Genomic DNA, 21,018 nt, shown 5'->3' with positions numbered 1-21,018 from the left:
TGCATCCCCCTGATGCACCCCACATCCCTCTGATGCACCCCACATCCCCCTGGAACACTCTGCATTGCTCTCATACATCCCACATCACCCTGGTACATCATCCTGATGCACCCCACATCATCCTGATACACATCCCACATTACTTTGGTGCACCCCACATCATCCTGATACACATCCCACATTACTTTGGTGCATCCCACATCATCCTGATACACATCCCACATTACTTTGGTGCATCCTGCATCTCCCTGATGCACCCCACATCCCCCTGGAACACTCTGCATTGCTCTCATACACCCCACATCATCCTGATGCACATCCCACATCACCCTGATGCACATCCCAAATCACCATGGTGCATCCTGTATCCCCCTGATGCACCCCACATCCCCACCCTGCACCCCCCTACAGCACCCAATGACTTTCCTCCCCTCCCAGAAGCTTTGTCACCCCAAAAGCTCAGCTTGCATCCCAACCCTGCAGCTGTGCCAAGCTAGGACAAACCCCCCATGCCAGGGGGTCCCCCAAGGTGCCACTCACCCGCAGCTTGTGCTCCTTCCTGTTGACAATGACAGCTGTGATCTGCTGGTCCATGAAGATGAGGATGGTGACCAGCAGGGCAGGCAGGGCACTGGCCAGGTACACCCACCACGGGTTCTTCCCAAAGGGAAACACGAACCAGCCTCGGTCCACACGGGTGGGCTGGGGGCACAGACACAGGGTTTGGCTGAGCCCATGGATGGGGAGAACCCAAGCACTGCCAGCACTTTGGGAAGCCACAAATCACCACCCATCCCTGGTGGGATCCATCCCACCACCACCTCTCTGCACCCAAACCACCCTCAGCATCCACATCCCCCCCCAAGTGTTGCCTGGATGCTTCCCCCTCTCTTCCCACCCATGGATGGAGGAAGAGAAATTCTTCCTGGAATGGGATTGGATTGCCTTCTTTTTTACCTTAAAATCAGTAGGCACTTGGAGCTTTGGGGTGTTGAGTCCAAAAAGCACATCCAGCCCCACAAACATTAGTATGGACATAAAGATAGAGAAATCACTAATGAGTTTACGCAGCTGCAGGAGCGAAAGAGAAAAGGGAGGAAAAAAACAAAAAAAAAAAAAGGAAGGAAAGTCACACAGTCAGAATATTCCTTAGAAAAGACAAAGCAGATTTTGGGAAGGTGCCTGGACACTGCAGGAGCTGTGATTTTCCCAAAGAAATGGAGAAAGGCTGGAAAGAGAGTGGGAGAGGTGAGAGGTTCCCCCCGGCACGGCCGAACCTTGATGATACTGGGGATATGGAGCTTAGGGGTGTCCAGTCCAAAACAGGCATCCACTCCACAGAAGAGCAGGATGGAGAAGACATTGGAAAAATCAGCAATGAAAGCCCTGACCTGGAGGCAAGACAGGGAAACAGGGGGAAAGGGTAATTAATGGGATGAAGAGGTTAATTCAAGGGCTGGAGAGGTTTGTTCCTGCTTTGGGTTTTCCAGCTCCACACATAGATAACCCACAAAATTTAGGTTTTTCTCTCCTTTTGTCACAAGGTGATGAGTTATTCCAGCTGGGAGAGAAGGATGCTGTGAGGACAGTGCCAAAAGCTTTACAGAAGCTCAAAAACAGAGGCTAAAATCTCCTAATTGTTGTCAACATCTCCTTAAAGATTTCTTTTCCTGGAGTCCTTTGCATCCAAGAAAAACACGGAGAACTCCTGTTTTCCCTCCCTTTGGGAAAAGAGGGAGGTAGAACCAAACACTTTGCTTACCCTGGTGGGGAAATAGCGGCTGAACTTAAACTTTTTCAGGGTCAAGGTCATGGAGTAGGTGCCGAAGAAGAGGATGAAGGACATGAGGGCCAAGTCGGGCACGAATTTGCAGGATTTTCCCACTAAGCTGCCACCGTATTTGAGACATTCCTTCTTACTCAGCTGAGTCCAGTCCAGAGCTGTGAGGTTAATAGTATTGTACTGGGGAGAAACCCCCCAAGAAAGCAAAATTAGCATCTGAAGGAACTGCAGTGCATAGGGAAAAGGGCAATTCCCAGCCAAAAAGACAACAACAGCACTCCCAGCATGGAAGGGAAGGAACATTTCCAAACCACCCAAAGTTAGGGATTGCAGTGTACAAGGAAAGGGAAATTTCCTGGCCAAACCCCTAAAATTAGCAGTTGGACTCATCTCAGCATGCAAGGAAAAGGCATTTCCCAGGGCTGCTTCCAGTGGGAGTCCCAAAACCCAGAGGAAAACCTCAAAGATGACAAAAATTCAGGCAAAAAGGGATGATTTGGTGGTGCTGAGCCCAACCCTGAACCCACAGCAACACAAACTTGAGTTCCCTCACCCTGACCCAACACAGATTTGGAAATCCCTCCCATTTGCCCTCCCTTGTCCCAGATATCCCACTGGGATGAGCAAACCTGCTTACCAGAGAAACGTTAGTGGTGTTCGGTGCCACTGGAGCTGAAGCATCGAACAAGGTCGCGTTGGCTGCGGGAAAGGAGTTTGTTAGTGAGGTTTTTGGCTAATATCGAGGGGCTTTGGCAATCAAACCAGCCAGAGAGGCAAACTGGGGTTAGTGGAGCACATCCTCCGAGGGCAGACCAGGAATTTTGGGGGGGCAAACCCCATTTCTAACCCTGCAGCGACTTCTCCCTGATTAATCCCACGCGGCGGCGGAGAACGCGACTCCTCCCGGGGCAGCTTCTCCTCCCTCCAGGGCTGGGAAGGGCCAGGTGGGGGGTGGAGTGGATTTTTAGGAGTTTCCCAGCTCCAAAAACTTTTAGGAGATGCTCAGGGAAGCTACTAGTTGAGCCTCCTGATACCCTTCAAACCACAGGGGTAAGAAGACTGAAAAAGCAGCCTGGGATTTTTGGAGAGGCACCAACCCAATCATCCCCAAATTTGCCATTTTTTTATAGTTTATTAATTTTTTGGGGGGTGGTTTTTTTGGTTTTCGTTGGGGTGTTTTTTTTTCAGGGGTGTTTTGATGTCTCACTGCAAACCTCCAAACCTCTCTACCCCTCCCGGCACCTTCTCCTTCCAGCGTAAAAAAAAGCAGCTCGGCTCGGTTCTTCGGGCGACGCAGCTCCACAGCTTCAGGAGCACCCACATTTTCTCTGGGTGCCCCTGAGCAAGGTCCAGGGCTGCTCTTTCCCCCCCTCTTCCCTCTGGTCCATCCTCTTGCTGCGCCAAGTGGGAATTTCGGCTGCCTCCATCCCCGGCACCGAGGATTAATGAAGGAGAAGTGATTGCTGGGTTAGAAGCAGAGACCCAAGGGCTGCCCAAGGCTCTGGGAATCAGTGCCAGCAAAGCCAGCACTAAAAACATTAGCATCCTTCTCATTTTGTTCTCCATAACCTTTGATTTTTTTCCAGAAATCAGCCTGAATTGCAATTTCTACGGCTAAAAGGGCAGAATGCCACTGGAGATAATTTAGGAGAGGAGCCCTAAGGGTTCTATAAACCCTTTTAGGAGAGGAGAGAGAGAGAGAGAGAGAAAAGTAAAAGACATGGAAGATTAAAAAAAAAAAGCAAAAAGAACATCAAAACCCCCAAGGGGGAAGAGTATCAAATATTAAAATAGTTTTAATATTTAGAAGGTGATACTCACTTGAGATTGAAATCAGCCCAAATTGATGTGTGCAGCAGAGACAAATATGGTACAAATCAGTTATAATAGTCAAAAAAATCAGAACGAAGCGAGAGAAAAAAAAAAAAAAAAAAGAAGGATGGAAGGGGGAAAAGAAACATCATTTCTCAATATCTAGAGGAATGGAAAATCCAGTGTGGGCATCGCTGCTGTGGGCGGTGAGGGTGAGGAATGGGGTTCAAGGTGGTTTTGGGGGGCAAATGGCTCTTGGTTGCTCAGGGTTTGCTTGGGATGGGGCTTGGAAAAGGGGGAGACCTCCCTGGAGGCTGAAGGCTTCGCCTTCCTCCTGTGCTAGGCCCCAGCAGTGGGTGCTGCCAGGCAGAATCCGACACACGAGGGTGGGTGGAGGAGGTCAAGGCTCCACTCGGGATGTTTTGGCTCCTGAGGATTGTGTTGAGCATCTGTCTCCGGTCAGATCTGGGGGTGTTTCATTTGGAAGGGATTGTGTTGGCTCCAGGTGCTTCCCACTGCACAGAGGGCTTCAAATCCAACGGGATTGCCTCCCTCAGCGCGTGGTGGATGACCAGAAATCAAGGAAAAACACCAAATCGTTGGTATTCCCATTGCAGCAGGGAAGAGCTCTCCTTGGAATGGCAAATGCCTTAGGAATGTGTTGTGTGGCAGGTCTTGGATGCTTTTGGTTTTGGGAAGAGCTTCTCTCTAGCTCCTCTGTCTGCAGCTGATACTCCCCAAAACTGGCACCAAATAGGCTTGAAAAAAATTTCAGCCCATCTGGGAGCAAGTGGTCAACTGCTGTCAGCCCAAAGCCACTTCCACTCCCAGGTGGTCACAGAGGAATCCAAGCTGCACAATTCAGATTAGGGATCATCCAGGATGTCTATCCAAGAGCAAAACCAGGGGAGCCATTGAAAGACCATCTGCTCAGAGCCTGATGGCCTCTCCTTTTGGAAAAGGAGCAAAAAAGAGGAGAAAAAAACAGTCCACGGAGGTTTCCATATCCAACTGGGACATCTCAGGGTGTTACACACACTAGAGAGGACAAAACCACTCCAGGTATTTTCTGGAGAGTAAGTTTCCATCGGTAGCAGGTTGGAATTAATGATCTAAAATGTCTTTTTATTTCCATATTTCCCTCTTATCCATCCAGATCTGGCTGCTCCAGGCTGAGATCCTGACTCTCCAACACCATTTGCTGTGTTCATCCATGGGGGGGGGACAAGGCTCTTCTTCCCATCTTCAAAATTCAACCTCAGAGGAGGAGGATGGAGACAAGGTCTCTCCAACCCCATGCTGACTCCTTCCATGTCCTCGGCCAACAATCCAGTGGGATTTCTCCACAGTGGGACCCCCCACCCTCTTCATCTTCCCCATCCAGCCCCAAAAAAGAGGTGTACTCACCTGGGTCTGGAGCAATGCACTCGCACTTGTACATGGTCACGTAGTCCGGTTTGAAGTCCGAGTTGATGGGGTAGTACTTAAAGGCTCCGATCATCTTCTTGATGGCGTCGTAGATGAAGATGAAGCTGATGAGGGTGGAGAAACCTTCCTCTGTGAAGCGTGTGATGTACTTTATAATGAAGCTGGCATCGGTGGCCACCAGGATAAGGCACTGTAGGGCAGAGTGGAGGCCGATCCAGAGGCGAAACTCCATGTAGTCAATGCCATTGCCTCTGGAAGGGAAGAGCAGAGCCGTGAGATCGCCCTGTATGGACAGGTCCTGGTTCCCCTCCTCCTGGCATTGCCCAGCACCTACTTGCTGAAGTCAAAGAGGAGCTTCTCGAAGATGAGGATGGGGCCAGTGCTGCTGAGGATGATGAGTGGTTGCCCAGCAAAGAGGCAAAACATGGATCCTGCCATGGCCGTGCCGAGGAAACTCTCCATGACACCCTAGGGATGGATCCAACACAGCGTTACGGTGATGCTGTGCCACGTCACGGACCCCACAGATACCCCAGAAGGAGATGGGAATGAAGAACCTTTACTTGGACCCATATAGCATGGTTGGGACCATGTCCCCTTGCTCCTGGCACTGCCATTGAGATGGGTTTTCCCATCCTGAAGGTATTTCCAGTTTCACTTGGCAATGAATTTCCATCCCCAGCATTAAAGCTTGGCATGGCACATGTAGGGTAAAGCCCATCCCATCCCATCTTGCTATCCCCAAAGTGACCTCCTCTCCCTGGACTTGACCTGGTAGTTGTCCGTAGCGTCCCCCAGCAAGCCCCCGAAGGTGATGGCGTTGGTGATGCAGCCCAGGTAGATGAACAAGATGGCAGAGATGGACTGGATATGAAAACCTTCATAGAAGTCACTCGGGAACCAGGGCAGCTTCCTCTTGATATCCAAATAGAGGCCACCACAAAACCTGGGGAGACACCACCAAGGACCAGATGCACGTGACTTCCACCCAAACAGAATCATGGAATCAAGGAGTGGTTCAGATTGGAAGGAACCTAAAGAGTTTCACCCACACCTTCCACTAGACCAGGTTGTTCCCAACACACTCCAAACCTGGCCTGGAACATTTCCAGGCATGGGGCAACCACAGCTTCTCTGGGAAGTTGTGACATACACATATAAACATAAACAAAAATTGATCTGGTGCTGCACAAAAGCTGTTCCCAAAAGGATTTCACCCCTCCATGCCCCAGGAGACCACGGGATGAGCCAGCAGGACGTGCTGATGGGTGCTGAAGGTTTCTGGGTGGTGGGTTCTTGCTCACCTGCCGGTCCACGCCAGCTCTTCCCCGATTTCATGAACTTCAGGCATCTCACCATCGTCGCTGCCTCCGCCGCCGCCCCCAGCGCCTGCCCCACCAGCTGTGCCATTCATCTGCCCAACTTCATTCAGAGAGAAAACAGATTTCCTGGGGGAGAGACACTGGGGTTGGCCACAGGCCCCACTGAGCCATTCCTGGTATAGGGATCATGGCCAAGGCCATGGTGCACCTCTCTGCCTGCAGCCCCTGGGGATCAAGAGCTGAATTTGCTCAATCCAAGGTTAACGCAGATTTCCATAGAGTAATGGACTGGTTTGGGTTGGAAGGGACCTTAAAGATCATCTAGTCCAACCTCCTGCCACACTAGAAGGTGTCACTGCAGAGTGGAAATGGCTCTGAGCTTAACTGGAGGCAAAACCTGCTGAAAAATCAGCATTTCTGGAACATATGCAGAGATTATTTCTAGGGATGAAGACAAGCAAAGCTGTTGTCCTCCAGCATCTCCAAAAGAGGAGACATTGGGGGTGGCCACAGGGCTGGGTCCAGCCCCACATCTCCCACTCACCTCTTCTCAGCTGAGGGCACTTTTTTGGGTGGCTCAATCCTGATGTTGGGGTCCCACTCGCCGGGTGGCAGGACAATGACTTCATCCAGAAACTCATCGATGCCAGCGATCAGGTCTTCTCTGTCCCGAGCTTTGTAGGCAACGTCGCTGAAGAGCTGGGGATGGAGACAGGAGAGGTGTCACCCCAGGAACAGCATCCAGCACACACATATCCCACGTCATTACGGGATTTTAAAGCTCATTTTTGGGGTGACAGGATGAAAATTGCTTTTTCTTCTCAGTTCTGAGCAAGAGATTCCCAGTGAGGGTCAGGAGCTGTATCTACTCACATCATCCACCATGAGAGTTGCGATGGCTCTGCCAATCTCGTTGTAGGATTTGGCTTTTCCCGTGGGACCGAGGAGAATGAAGAGGAATCTGGGAAGGGAAAGGCACCTTGTTGGCACCCTCAGATCTCCAGCACCCATGTCATGGGCCTGCTCAGTGCTTTGGACCTGAAGGAGTTGTGCTCACCTGGTGGGGACAGGCACCTCCGTCACCCCTCCCAGCATCGTCGCCTGGAGGAGCCGCACGAAAGCCACAAAAGGCTTCTCCAGGAATTCCACTTCTCCCACCAGCACATTGGAGGCCTCTGCATCCTTGGGGATCTTCTTGATGAACTTGTTCTTCAACTGTTGGAAAGACAAGGGTGGGGAAGGAAGCACCAAAATTTGGCTTTTCCCCTTGTTTTTCCACACCCTGAACACAAAAGCTGAAGCCACAGGCTCAAACCTCTTCATCTCTGATGGTCCCAGGACTCCCAGAGGTTTGGGTTCAAGAGCCACATCCAAGAATGAACCAGCAAGAATTCATAAAGCTGAATTTCTTTGTTACTCAGAAATGTCACTAAGACTGAGATCAATTCGTAGCCCCTCGCCCAGAGCTCCCCAAACAACGAGCAACTGGTGTTTTGCAAAAGGTGCATTGCTGCACCGAGGTCTGTGCAAGGAAAACTCCGTGAAAACTCCTGTGGAAAATCTGAGCCAAAGCTCAGGGAGCCTGGAGCAAGCCAGAATGTGTATTTGAAGTTAATTTGCAGCCCTACAGCCTCAGGCTCCCCCAAGACCCTTAGTGCCATGGTCTTGTAACCACAGTAGGGTTGGCCTTGATGATCTTGGAGGTCTTTTCCACCCTGGTGGAGTCTGTGATTCCATGGTTCTCTAACTGGACGTGGCACCACTCACCACCCCTCACTGGGCTAAGCCAGTGCCAGTTCTCAACCCAGCAGAGAGTGCACCATTTATCCCCAGGTCTCTTCTCCCCTGCAGCTCTTTCATTATGAGTCTCCAAGGGTTCAATACCAACCCAAGCAGGGAGTTACTCTAATCTATATGCCAGCATGAGGGGAGGCATGTGAGCAGGCAGTGAGCTCCCCCCTTCCTAATCTTTTAAATCCAAATGGAAAAAAAAAAAAAAGGAATAATAATAAAGCAACTCCTCCAATGCAGCTTGGAATAAGCAAGAGCAGGAGTTAACAGTGACCACTAAGCTTCGTGTAACACTTAAAAAGTCCCTTTGTAGTGGGTCTAATAGGGCGATTAAACCTACATACTTTGCATATTTTGGGATTAACCCTCCGAACCCCAATGCTGCAGGTTGAGATTTGGGGTTCCTTAGTGGCCACTTGGATTGCTTCATTTTGGAAGGGGCTCTGGAAACCTCCTGCTGCTCTGACATGGTATCCCTGTCCCACAACTCCCAGCACACATGATTTCCATCCTTCACTTAACCCCAGGTAAGCCCAGCAAGGACATCCCTGGGAAAAACCAGGCTGATATCCTATGCTGCTCCCTAAAAACCCACACTGCCAGTAGCTTTTCCTTAGGTTTATAGTGAAATCCTGCACAGGCACAAAGCAAAGCTCACATAATGCTTCGACAATTCCCAGCCACACAGCCTCAGTGCTGGGATGGGACACCCAGCAAAAGAATGGCACAAAATCCCATTGATCCATCACATCCCCAAGCAGGGATGTGCACATGAGCTGCCTGAACACCTGCAGTTCCTTCCCAGCTCCCTGGTGAAAGCAAATCAAGAGGGAAAAACCCTTGGTGGCCTCTCAGCTGAGCTTTGCATTAACAAATCCAAATCAAGAGGGAAAAACCCTTGGTGGTCTCTCAGCTGAGCTTTGCATTAACATGTCCATCATGGAGCACACAGAGGGAAAACCAGAACCCACCTCTGTTGACAGCCCCTTCTCTTGGGAGCTCCATCCATGTGTTGGGTGGGATTTACTCTCTTCACCCAGCCAAGACTCTTTTAGGATCCCTACACTCTTCCAAGCACCTTTCCTTTCCCATCTAAAGATCTTAAGGACTTTTTTTCTCCACTCTCAAGGATTTCAGTTTACATTGACATCTTTGCTCATCCCTAATCCTGTGCTCAATTTGCAAGCACAGGTATCACTTCTGGGACAGCTTTCCCATGAGATCACCAGGCTCAATACACATATTTGTTTCCCTCATTAGGAATTTGGCTGCTTGTTGACTGAGTGAAGCCACAGAAGGTTCACATGGACCTTAACAACCACAGAGCTCCATCATGGGTCAATGTTGGAGATGCTCCTCACAGCATTGCACTGATGGTTTGGGGGTTGGTTACCTGGTCACTGCTCGGCGTGTCCGAGATGTCATTCATGCTTCGACTCTGCGCGTGACCTGATGGAGAGAAGAGAGAGAAGGTAGAAAACCACTCCACGATGCACAGCCAAATCTCAGCCCCATCATGCAAGGGGACAACATGGCAGGAGGACTTAGTGTGAAGAAATAAAACTGGTATTCTATTTGGACTTGCCAACAGGTGCACTAAGAAGAAACCCCAAAGGGTGCGAAAGTATTGGCACAGTTGCCCAGGGCAGGGGTGGAAATGTTTGAAAAATGTGTTGATGTGGCACTTGGGGACACAGTTTGGTGGTGAACACAGCAGTGCTGAGCTAGTGGTTGGACTCGAGGATCTTAGAGGGCTTTTCCAACCTTAATGATTCCATGAGTCCATGGCTTGGTGTCTGTTGGTGAGACACTGGCACAGGTTGCCCAGGGAAGCAGTGGCTGCCCCAACCCTGGCAGTGCTCAAACCCAGGCTGGATGAAGCCTTGAGCAACCTGATCTAGTAGGAGATGTCCCTGCCCAGGGCAAGGGTGGATTATCTTTAAGCTCCATCCAACCCCTAAAACTCTACGACTATGAATATACATCTCAGCCACTCTTGGTTACACAAACCACCTCATCGATGGCCACGGTGGGACCTCTTGTCACTGCAATCACCCACTCAAGACCACAGCTTGAACTTTTGGGGTTTCACAGTAATTTGGGGGCCGTTCCTGTCTCCCCACCACCCTGCCCAGCTTACGCAGGCGCCCGTAGCTCGCGCTCTGCCGCATCCGCAGGTCCTCGGTGGAGCGGTGGAAGGCGGCGCCGGTGGCCGGGCTCCGCACGGGGCTGCGGGCTGAGAGGGAAGAGCTGTTAGAGGACATGCAGCTGCCATGGGGCAACCCTGGGGGACACTGAAAGCAAGAGGCCAGGCTGAAAAATCAGCTGCTCAGCACGGACGTGAGCCTTGAGGCATCAAGACATCGGCAATTTTCTCTCACGCCTTTCTACTCTACTTTGGCGCTTTTGTCCCACCCGTGGGTATTTTCCCGTGAGCAGTAAGGGAATATTAAGGAAAATAGGGGAATAAAATGCCTTAACCCAAGTCTTCCTGCTCAGTGGAAGGAGCCTGCACCACCCCATGCTCACCAATGTTTTCTTCAAGGCTCTCCATGGGATCAGAAGTGCAATTTCTGTTACTTAGGGAGATCCAACATTTTATTTGGCTTTTCCATTTAATAATTCTCCAAAGAAACCTACACTTGAAATCTGCCATGAACTTCACACTTCAAAACGTTTCCATTGGCCACCACCAAGTCTCACTTTTCTCCTCCCTAACCTGGTGATGAGTCCCATATTTCACCTCAGATGTTTAAGCTGAATTACTTCCCTATAGAAACTTCTTTTTCTGTATTAAGTCCAACATTTCCTGAGAAAACCTCCCCAATTCCCCAAACTGTGTTTTCCTTTTGGAAACTCATCTGGATGAGTCTTGTCGAGTTGCTCCTCATCTCTCTGAGGATCAGCTGCAACCACAGCACCTCTCCTCTTGTTTCTATTGGTTAAACCCAATAACTGTAACGACGAAATTCCCACGGGGCATGACCCTATTTCCAAAGTGCTGGCAGAATCTCTTCCAATATCCATCACAGAGTTTCCACTGGCACAAGAGGTGCAGGAGATCCCTATGCTCCTGCCAGTGATCATCATCTTTTCCTCAGTGTCCCTATTTCCAAACTCAAAGTGACGCCATCGTCTCAGCAAGGGACCCACCACAACATTCCCAGGCCGTGCTCCATTTTGAAGACTTCTGGCCAAATGTTGCCTCAAATATCCAGTCCTTGGACATGGATGATGGTTGGTTTGAAAGATAGGAATGCCCACAGGGTGGGAATATTGCTTCTTGATGGCCTTGCCCACATGCAGCTTGGTTGTGTCTACCCAGGGAGCAGCCGTAGCCTGGCAAATCCCAGGCTCCACCAAATGACCTCCATTTAAACCTAAGTAAATAATCTAGCGTGAAAACAAACAAATCCCCTTTTATAATGGCTCAAAAATAGGAGGGTTCAACCACGGAGCAGACTGGATTTGTCTGTAGGTTGCTGTGCCAGAAAACCCCTTGGCCAAGCGACTGCCGACACCACTGTCCTTACACAATGCCATTGTCCTCACGCGGTGACGTGGTCCCTCGCAGGATGACGTGGTCCCTCACACAGTGCTGTGCTCCTCACAGGATGCTGTCCCTCTCAGCAGCAGCTGAGATGAACTTCCAGCTCCCTCCCGATGACCTCCCACCCTCAGAGCCACCAGTGGCAGAACTTTTGGGGACTTTCTCAAGGTAGTTCATGGTTGAGTGTCCCAAATCATTGGGTCTCCTCCCCCTCCTTCCGAGATATCCCTCCCCAGTACCCAAGGGGGCAGCCAGGCACAGGTTGGACACCAAGGACTCACATGTGTTGGAGGAGACAGATTTTCCGATGTCGGCCAAGGACCGGTGGATTGGTTTCTTGGTTTGGTGGCGATGCTTCCTGAGGAGCACATAGCTTATCTTGTCCCTCAGCTCTGGTTTGAGCAGACCATCCTCAATCTGCTTCTCAATGACATCATCTGCAAGCACCCAACGAGGGAGGTACATGGGTTACCTCACTGCACCCCCCAGAAAGCTCAAGACCACAACCTACTGAAGCAGGTTGGTGGCTCTCAACTCCAGTCTTGGCTCCTTCCTATGCAACTTGGTTTATGGAGCAAGTAAATGCAATTAAACCCATTCCCAGCACTTTAGGACATGGGGAAAAAGCCATCCAAAAACCATGGACACCCACCAGCTCCTACCTATAATTTGGGGCAAGGAGTAGCCATCCAAGTCCAGGAGCACCGTGCCCGTCTGTAGACACGTCCGCAGCTCGAACAGGCTGTGCAGAGACAACGTGGACACGTGGGGTTTGCTCCACCTCTCCCCTCCTTCCTCCACCTTTTCTTCAAATTTTATCCACCTGGTAAGAGAGCGGGACAGGCATGGAATGGGAGTGGTGTGTGAGAAGGGAATAAGAGACAAGAAAGGAATAAGAATCGATTGCTTCTCCTGGGGAGTTTCTCTTCTCCAGGCAGTTTGCAAACCTGGATTAATTCATCCTATGGAGTTTTCCTTGTTATTCAGGATGGGAGTGGAGAAATTGAGTGACATCATGACTCAAAGCTCTGCTTCCATGATTGTAGAGTGAAGAAAAATCTCTCAGACCTATCAGTGCACTCAACCCTATTGAGTTGGGATTTCACCCTCCTCAAATTGCTCCTGGGAGATTTGAGAGGTTTTCCCATGGAGCTGCCCTTGCCTTAGGATCTGCACCTTGCATGGACCAGTAGTGCACACAGGAGAGAAGAACTCCAAGGGCATTCCCAGTGGTTTTTTAATTCCTTAGCAATGCTCTGATTCAATCTGGGCACTTCATTCCCATGGTGGGAGACGAGATGGTTTGCAAACCCTTGGAAAACAGCCCTTCCACCTCCACTCCTTTATCTTACAACAAAGAGCAAGTTTGGGAATGGTGGCTGACTCCTCCCACCTCCTCAGGAACAGGGCTCAGACTCCTGGAAGGGCAGCTCTTGGCAAGACATTGATTTGGGGAAGAAAGCTGCTTTTCCTTTCCAGGAGGTTTGCAGGCTCCGTGGATTAGCCTTCACAGAGTTTAACCTTATAAATTTCAACTGGCACAACTGGGATTTGGGCTCCTGCTGCCTCAGGGGGCAAGGATGGAAAGGATGTAGGAGGTTTGGAAACAGCTGATGGCTCAGGAATGCTGTAAGGGAAGGGTAGGGAGAGCCCAGGATTGTATCAGCTGCACCAAAATGCTGCAGCAAAGAGAAAATTCCATATGTGTCTACCGAAAAAAACCCTCAAAATAATATCTGGGAGTGCCAGAAAAGGTCTGTGCTGGGAACAAAACTCCAGTACATCCATAAATATAAAATTTGGGCCTGGTGCCACCCCAATTCCCATGCAGAAACCCTTTCTGCAGCCTTCAAACAACGCGGCTTTGATCGGGAGGCAATTCAAGCTTCGCGGCACCCGCTAAGCTCCGTCGGTGCCCAAAGCCGATTAGGTCACTTTTCCTTTCTTTTTTTGCCCCCTTTTCCTGATGAAAGTGGGTTATTAGTGAGCAGACAGGGTGGCAGCTCTGTGTGGACTCGAGGCACATTTCCAGTGGTGCCTTTCCCCCAGGATTGGCATCCCGTGATGCCTTCGCCAAGGCTACAGCAAAATCCCAACTCCCTGCCGTGCCCAGCGCCTTGAGCTCCACCTTTTTCCATTTGCTATGGATTTAGCCACAGGGAGAGTTGTTCCCTCCTGCTGCTCCCACCACAGAGCTGCTCTCCTGCAGCTCAAGAGGCTGAACTGCTCCTTGCTGCGAGTGGAAATCAGGACTTGAGTAACTTCCATCCTCCCAGGAAGAGTTTGGAACTCTCCATCTCAAGCCCTCCCTGATGATAATCCCAATGCAAATGTTGGTATTTTTGCCTTCCAAGCCTTTTTGGGAGAAGGGCTGAGTAGATACAGACCTATGGAAAATTAGGGGGTGGGAATCCAGGGTTTTGCCCATAAAATTCCAACACTGGAGTTTGAGCAGGGATGGCAACCAGGAGGAGGCTTAAGAGCTTTCCAAAGGGATGGTGATGCAAACAACCAGCCCAGGGGAGAGGATGAGCAGCCACAGGGTCTGATCCTGTCCTCTCCCAATCCCTCAAGCAAAACTCCACACTCAGACTCAGAAATCCCATGAAAGGAAAGGGCTTGGGATATAATCAGCAGCCCTGAATCCCTTCCCAAGAACCCCCAATCCCACTGGGCCTTACACAGCAGAGGTTAGGAAGAGAAAAATCCCACTTGGATTTGAGATGTTGTCCCCTATTCCCATTTCCCTAATTCTCCAGTTTCCCAGCATGTTTCCCTGTTTTTTTTCACCCTCCCAACCCTTTCTGCTTTCATGTGGTGACAGGGAATGGGAAAAGCTCCAGCTCTGGGGTTGATCCCACTTGAGGAGACATGGGACAAGGTGGGAAATCCTCCTCCTTGGCAGGCTGCAAAGCCTCCTAAAACACTGTGCTTTCTGCATATCCCTAATTTGGGAATGTCTTTTTCACCTCCCTCCTTACAAATGATGCTCATTTCCTGATCCCATTTCTACCCTGAGATATTTGGGAAGTGGATCTTTTCTTGACACATTTTCAACCTCAAGCATCTTCCCCCCCTGCCTCACCTGGCTGATTCTTTCCACTCCATCTCCTCTCCATCGTGCTGCAGTGTGTCCATCTCCGTGAAAAGTGTGGGATTGGGAGGTTCATCGTCTTCCCCCAGGATGTAGCGGAGACGTTCAGCAGCTGGAGACACTGCCAGGGGGGAAAAGAGAGGCTTAACATCATTTGGAGATAAAATGATCCTGCACCATTCCCATATGGAAAACACTGGTGGGGTTAAAGAGGGATCTGGAGGGTTGTTTGGAATCTTGGGGTAAAAAAAAAGAGGAGGTTTTGAGGAAAATGTTTAAGGTATGAGATATTGAGGAATGGGAAAACTCTTGGCAATCCTGTCCCAAAAATCTCTGTGCAGAGAGGTGTGGGATGCTGAGGGAAAGGATGAGTGGAAGCCAGGAGGGAAATACAGGAAATACAGGGAATGTGGCCAACCCTGCAGAAAATACAAATTCCAACTCCAGGAGCATTATGTGCCCTGTTTCCATGGGGTATCCCACATTTTTCCCTACCATGGAGCTTGTTTTGCCAGGTTAGAGCCAAATCCCTACAGTTTCCAGCTCTGCACATGTTTTCCCACTGGATTCCTGAGGGGAACTTGTATCATGCAAGAGGAATAACACCAATTCCTCATTTCTGTAGGAAAAATCCATCATCTGGCTGCAAACAGCCAGACTGGATAAGGAAGGGGAGTGGAGACACATCACCCCCAACCTCCTGACTGATGGGAAAAGGGTTTTCCATCTTCAGTGCATTCCCTGTGGCCACAGGAGGGTGACAGACCTCCCCCTAAAAAAAAATTCCAGGCTGGATTTTCTTTTAACCCTCTCCATCTCCACATGCCTTTCTATGGAAACCTCAACATTTTGGTTGCAGGGAGGAATCAACCACCTGGATTTGCAGCTGGATGTGGCACAGCTGGGAATGCTTCCCAGTTGCTCCAAACAGGAGGTTTATCATCAGCCCTTACACCAGAATCCATGGAAATGGTGTGGGTTTAATACAATCCTGAGTGTCCTAAGATGCTCCAGTAGGAGTTCATCAACTCCAGTTCATCCAGCTTGGAAATTATCTTTTTTTTAGCACAATCCTTGCTCTCAAACCTGGGAATCAGAAACTTGAGTAACACAGTACTCAAAAAAAAGCAGGGAATTATATTGCCATGCATGAGCAGAGGGAAAACTGGGAATATTACCCTTTCCCCAACAAAGGAGATGACCCCAAGTCGTGTCAGCTGTGAAAGAATAGGATGTCCCTTTAGGCTGAGCCTGCTTAGCCCCTTAAGCCCTTTAAGCCTCATCAGCAGGACCAAAGCTCCGTTGTCAAGTCCTCCTTCCATTTCCATAAGCTCCATTGTTATGATTATTAATATTCCTGTTAATTTTAGAGCTGGGCTACATGCCTGGAGGGTTTCAGGCTCTCTAAGCCTAAGTGCTGTTCTCGTAAGAGGGATGAAACAGATCCAACCTCCCCCCAAGTCTCACACTGGTTGCTTTGCTCTGCAGCCCAAACTTGAAACTTCCTCCAAACCTCCAAACTCGCCACGAATACAACGAGTCAGACCACCAAAAATCAGGAGTTTGCTGGGAATATCTGTCCTGGGTGGGATCTCTGGATGGACTCATAGAAAAAGAGGCATTTGAAATTCTTCAGGAATTTTTCATGTCCTCAGTTTGGAGGTTGCTGCTCCCTACTCTGTCCAAATTCCCTCCTTGGGTGCTTAAGAATGGATTTCTCCTGCTTCAACCTGCTGGAGACTCATCTTGGGGTGTCAGAGCTGGGACACACTTCAGAGAATCATAGAATCAACCAGGTTGGAAAAGAGCTCCAAGATCATCAAGTCCAACCCTACTGTGGTTATAGACCATGGCACTAAGTGACACATCCAGTCTTAGCTTGAAACCCTCCAGGGATGGTGAATCCACCACCTCCCTGGGCAGCACATTCCAATGCCTGAGCACTCTCTCTGGAAAAAATCTCTTCCTAATATCCAACCTAACCCTCCCCTGGCAGAGCTTGAGTCTGTGCCCTCTTGTCCTGCTGCTGTTGCCTGGGAGAAGAGACCAACCCCCACCTGACTCCAACCTCTTGTCAGGGGGTTGTAGAGGGTGATGAGGTCTCACCTGAGCTTCCTCTTCTCCAGAGTAAACAACCCCTTGAACCACTGGAAGTTATAACAGAAAGCTCATGCATAAAGAGCTTTTTTAAGCTTTTTTTCCCCCCCTGGTTGAAGGAATAAATCCATGTTTCAGCACCTGACGTGGCTTCCCGGCAGCATCGGCCTCTGCTCACTGACCCGAGCCAAGAGCCTGATGCTAAACCAACACCACCAGGCTTGGCCACACGGCCAAAATTCCTGGGCTCTATTCACCTGCACGACCCTTTCGTGCCTGGGAAAGCACCCAGCTCTCCCTGCTTTGGTTTTTTTTTGTCCTGGAAATGAGATCCAGCACCTCAAATCCCAGGAAGCAGCAGGTATTTGCTCAGCTCACTTAGGGTTTGGCATCTCTGGGGATTTGAGGGTAAAACTGCTGCAAGTGACAGTGGCCAAAACCCACAGAACACCCCAAAATCAGCACCTGCTTCCTGAAGACACATTCCAAGAGGTTCCCAGGTCAGATCCATATCTCCTTGAACCAGTTTTTCCAATAGGGAAACACAGCTGTGACTCCTCACCGAGATCTCGGCCACATTGGATCCACATGGAGCCCAGAGCCATGGAATCAGCTCAGCACCAACACTGGGAATGCTGAGGATAATTCCACATGCACAAGAGCCTACAATTCCATGGGAAATGGGACAGCACAGAGCTGCTGGAATCATTTAGACCTCTTGGTGCATCCAGCCCTGCACACCCCAACTTTGATCCAGCAGTAAAACCTCACCTAGAGATGCTTTTCCCTGCTGAAATTCCCACTCTGGCTTTAGGTAGAACACAAAAGGGATAGAATTTAGGGAACGTGGTGCTGCCTGGGGCTTGCAATCCGCCTGGGCAGTGGGACTAAGCCTGATTTAAGGCTCCAGCACGTTAACCAGCGGCTCTCGTGGTCCTGCTGGAAACACAACTGCCTTTTCCCAGGGTTTCCTGGCACAGGAGGGTCCTCACCTCCCACAAAAAGAGGAGACTGAGGCACACATCCCATGGGATTAGATGTTCCTTTCCTGTTCAAGAAACCTGCAGGTCTGGGAGACTTTTTCTCCTTCCAAATATCATCTTTTCTACTTCCTCAGCTACTGGGGAGCAGCTGCAGTTCCCTCCCGTTCCTTCATTTTTTGGGGTGAGCCTTGGAGCTCAATGCCCTGAGCTCAACCCAACTCCACACAGAGTCTCCAGTTGCTTTCACAAGGGGAAAACAAAGCCAAAAAATCACAGAGCCTTGTCTCCCCCTCTTCTCCTGCTCCCCCCACCAAGGAGAGATGGAAATAACCTACCTGGAGTCGTTTCCATCTTTTCTCCCATTTCTTCCCAGCGAAACCAAACCTTCACTGCTCGGTACCAAAACCACCAAACCCTCAAACTTCCTCCTTTATCCACTCAGGCTTGTTAAACTCCCAAGGCTTAAGGAGCAGATTACAGAGAATATAAAGCACTTTCCTTTCCCTTTGGCTCCCATGACGGGAAGTTACCAAATCAAACGGGATGCGTGGAGGAGAGGTGAGCACTTTGGGAGGCACCAGGATGGAGGGAGAGAGAAAGGGGAGGGAGGGAGAGGTGGGAGGGCAGAAATCAAAGGTTTGGGGTGATTGCACGGAGGGTTTTTCATTCCCATAAGGAGTGAGGGAGGAAAATCCCCTCTAAGCTCAAGGCAAAGACTTTTACAGGGCAAAACCATCGGAATGAGGGAGATTCCCTGGGCTGCTGCAAGGTTGAGACTTTTTGGGGTGTATTTCCTCAATGGAGTGACTTTTTTTCCCCCAAAAACCAGCCCAGTGCTCCATCTCAGTGGCATGTGGAAAGGAAGGGATGTGGTCCTGCAAAAACCTTTTCCCATACAAAGAAGACCTGGAAACTTTTCCTTCTGTAGGGAACAGCACAGCTAAGCCTCTGCCTGCTCTGTGAGCTGCTGGATGTAAACTTAAATGCCAAGTTCTATAGGGAAGGTGGAAAAAACCCTCCCCAATGAATCTACAGCTCCTTTGCTGTGCAAAAGGTTAATCTTCCCTAAGGAGATTTCAGGAGACCTGGCAAAGCCTTGGGCAAAAGCCTGTCGGGAACAAGGTGTGATGCCCAAAGGTTGTCTGCACCCCTAGGATCCCCCTGCACCCCAATTTCCTTCTCAACAACCTCCCAAGGGCAAGGACAACTCATATTTTAGCCTACCCATCCCCTAAAGCAGCCTCAGATCCCATTTCACACCCTGTGCCCTGATCTCAGAGACATCCACAGGGAAAAATAAACCCGGGATGCACTGGGAAAACTAGTGCCAAGTGAATCCCGGATTCAATGATGCTGCAAAACCTCTCCTCCTGGGGATTTTTTTGGGGGGTGAGGAAGCTCAAGGAGGACTCACTGGTCCTGCTGGCATTGTCGTTGCCACTCTCATAGCAGCCGTGGCCTCCGTCGTCGGTGTCCGAGTGGTCGTGGCGCTCGTAGTGTCGCTCGCTCTCGCTCGTCCTGTCCCTGCTGGAGGCAGGAGATCTCCTCCGGCGTCGCTTCCTGCGGTACCCCCGGGGCACTGGCACCCCGATGTAGATGGAATGGTAATCTAGAGAGATGGGCAGGAAAAGCTTTAGGCAACAGAGCTGTGTTTTCTCCCTTCCAATTCAAGAAGAAAAGCAGGGAGATGTTTGCTGTCTTCCCACCAGGTTTAATGCATGGAGTTTATTCTGGGAGAGTTGATGGATCAGCCCCTTTCTGCCTTTTGGGATATTGCTGAGCTTTCACTCACCTTCCTCGTCGTCATATCTCCTCCTGGAGCTGCTGAGTCCCCTCTCACTCATCCCATCCTCATCCTCCAGCATGTTCCTGCTGCTCGGAGAGAGCTGAGCCGTGGGGAGAAAGGAGAGAGAGTTTTAAGGGTGTTGGACAGGGTGAGAGCTTCTCTGCACACCCACCAGGTGCTCCCCACTATGGGAATCCTTCACACGTGTGGCCCTGGTGAAATCTCAGGGTCCTTCCCAGCCAGGGCAAGGATGAACTGGAGAGTCAGGACCTTCCCACGGGACCCTCCGGCACCTCCTGCCTCGGTGAGCTCAGCACTGCCTCACTCTGTGCCAGCTCTGCCTGTGCTCCACCTCCACCTCTGCTCTCCCCACGGTCAAGAAAAATCCAGATCTCCACTCTCCAGTTTGTGCTGCTCCAAGGAAAGGGGTGAGGGAAGTGTAGGAGATTCTCATGGAGATTTCCTGGCACAATTACAGACACGAGCTCAGGTCACAGGAGTTGTTTGCTGGCTGTAAGCACCCACTGAATTTTTGGGGGGACCTAACAGAGGTTTAGCACAAGCCAAGTTTGCTTTCCCCATTTCCTGACCACACGTTCGTTGGGTTTTTTTTTTCCACGCTGCCACTTCCAGATCTCTTCCTTCAAACCTGCTGTTTGATCCCCCATAGGAGTTTCTTTGGATTTGGTCAGGGATGTTAATTAATCTTCTAATTATCTGACCTCCAGTGATTGCCTTTCACACTTGACTTGGACGGGAGAACGGTTACTATTCATGGCAGCCCGGTCGATGCCTCCCAAAGTCACTTTGAGAGTGATCAGGACCAGCCTCTCCGTGTCCCCCGTTCCGGCTGCTTGCATCCATGGCAATAGCGCACCATTATCCATCTAGTTTAGGGAAGAAAAGTCTCAACTCAAGCCAAATAGCTTCAAAAGAGAAAGCAAATTGGGGTGTGCACCCAAAGAACTGGAAGGGCCCAGGGCTGGCCACGTTGGCTTTCCTTAGGCTGTTGAATTATTGACCCGTTTTTTTCCCTCTGGGCAAAGATAATCTTTAGTCTCATACAGGCTCCAACCTTCACCCAGATGATATTTAAAGACACCTCTTGATCTAATAGATTTTGTTGGGTTTGGTTTGATTTTTTTTTTAACTCCATTATTCCAACACTTCTTGCAGGCACCACTTTATTTTAGGGGTAAACTCAATCCTGCGGTGTACTAAGGGCTAACGTCAGCCACAAGCTTTGGCTTCCTGAAAATATCATGACTGGGCTAAAAGCTGAGGATTTTAGGAAGTTGGTGCTGGCAGGAAAAACAGGAAAATACCCACCCAGCTGCAGCCATCCCTATCTGTGCTCTAAAAAATGACCCAG

General features: G+C 50.0%; 1 protein-coding gene across 1 annotated transcript; it reads right to left on the bottom strand.

Moving 5' to 3' along the window:
- Positions 1-540: 540 nt before the first annotated feature.
- On the bottom strand, positions 541-19,725 carry SLC4A5 (solute carrier family 4 (sodium bicarbonate cotransporter), member 5; the record flags this gene model as incomplete). The annotated part of the gene is made up of 18 exons (XM_009077142.1): positions 19,653-19,725; positions 19,275-19,469; positions 14,772-14,901; positions 12,349-12,509; positions 11,968-12,123; positions 10,277-10,372; positions 9,530-9,585; positions 7,403-7,560; positions 7,219-7,306; positions 6,890-7,044; positions 6,328-6,471; positions 5,795-5,969; positions 5,358-5,491; positions 5,003-5,274; positions 2,421-2,482; positions 1,763-1,963; positions 958-1,071; positions 541-702 (listed from the first exon to the last, which is right to left on the bottom strand). Coding segments are annotated over exons 1-18 (2,532 nt in total), but the record flags the coding sequence as incomplete, so codon positions are not given.
- Between the last annotated feature and the right edge of the window lie 1,293 nt (positions 19,726-21,018).

Source organism: Acanthisitta chloris, unplaced genomic scaffold (assembly GCF_000695815.1).
Source record: "Acanthisitta chloris isolate BGI_N310 unplaced genomic scaffold, ASM69581v1 scaffold14630, whole genome shotgun sequence".
Classification (NCBI taxonomy): domain Eukaryota; kingdom Metazoa; phylum Chordata; class Aves; order Passeriformes; family Acanthisittidae; genus Acanthisitta; species Acanthisitta chloris.
The sequence above is the reverse complement of the archived record's forward strand: the minus strand, read 5'-3'. Positions and strand labels throughout refer to the sequence as shown.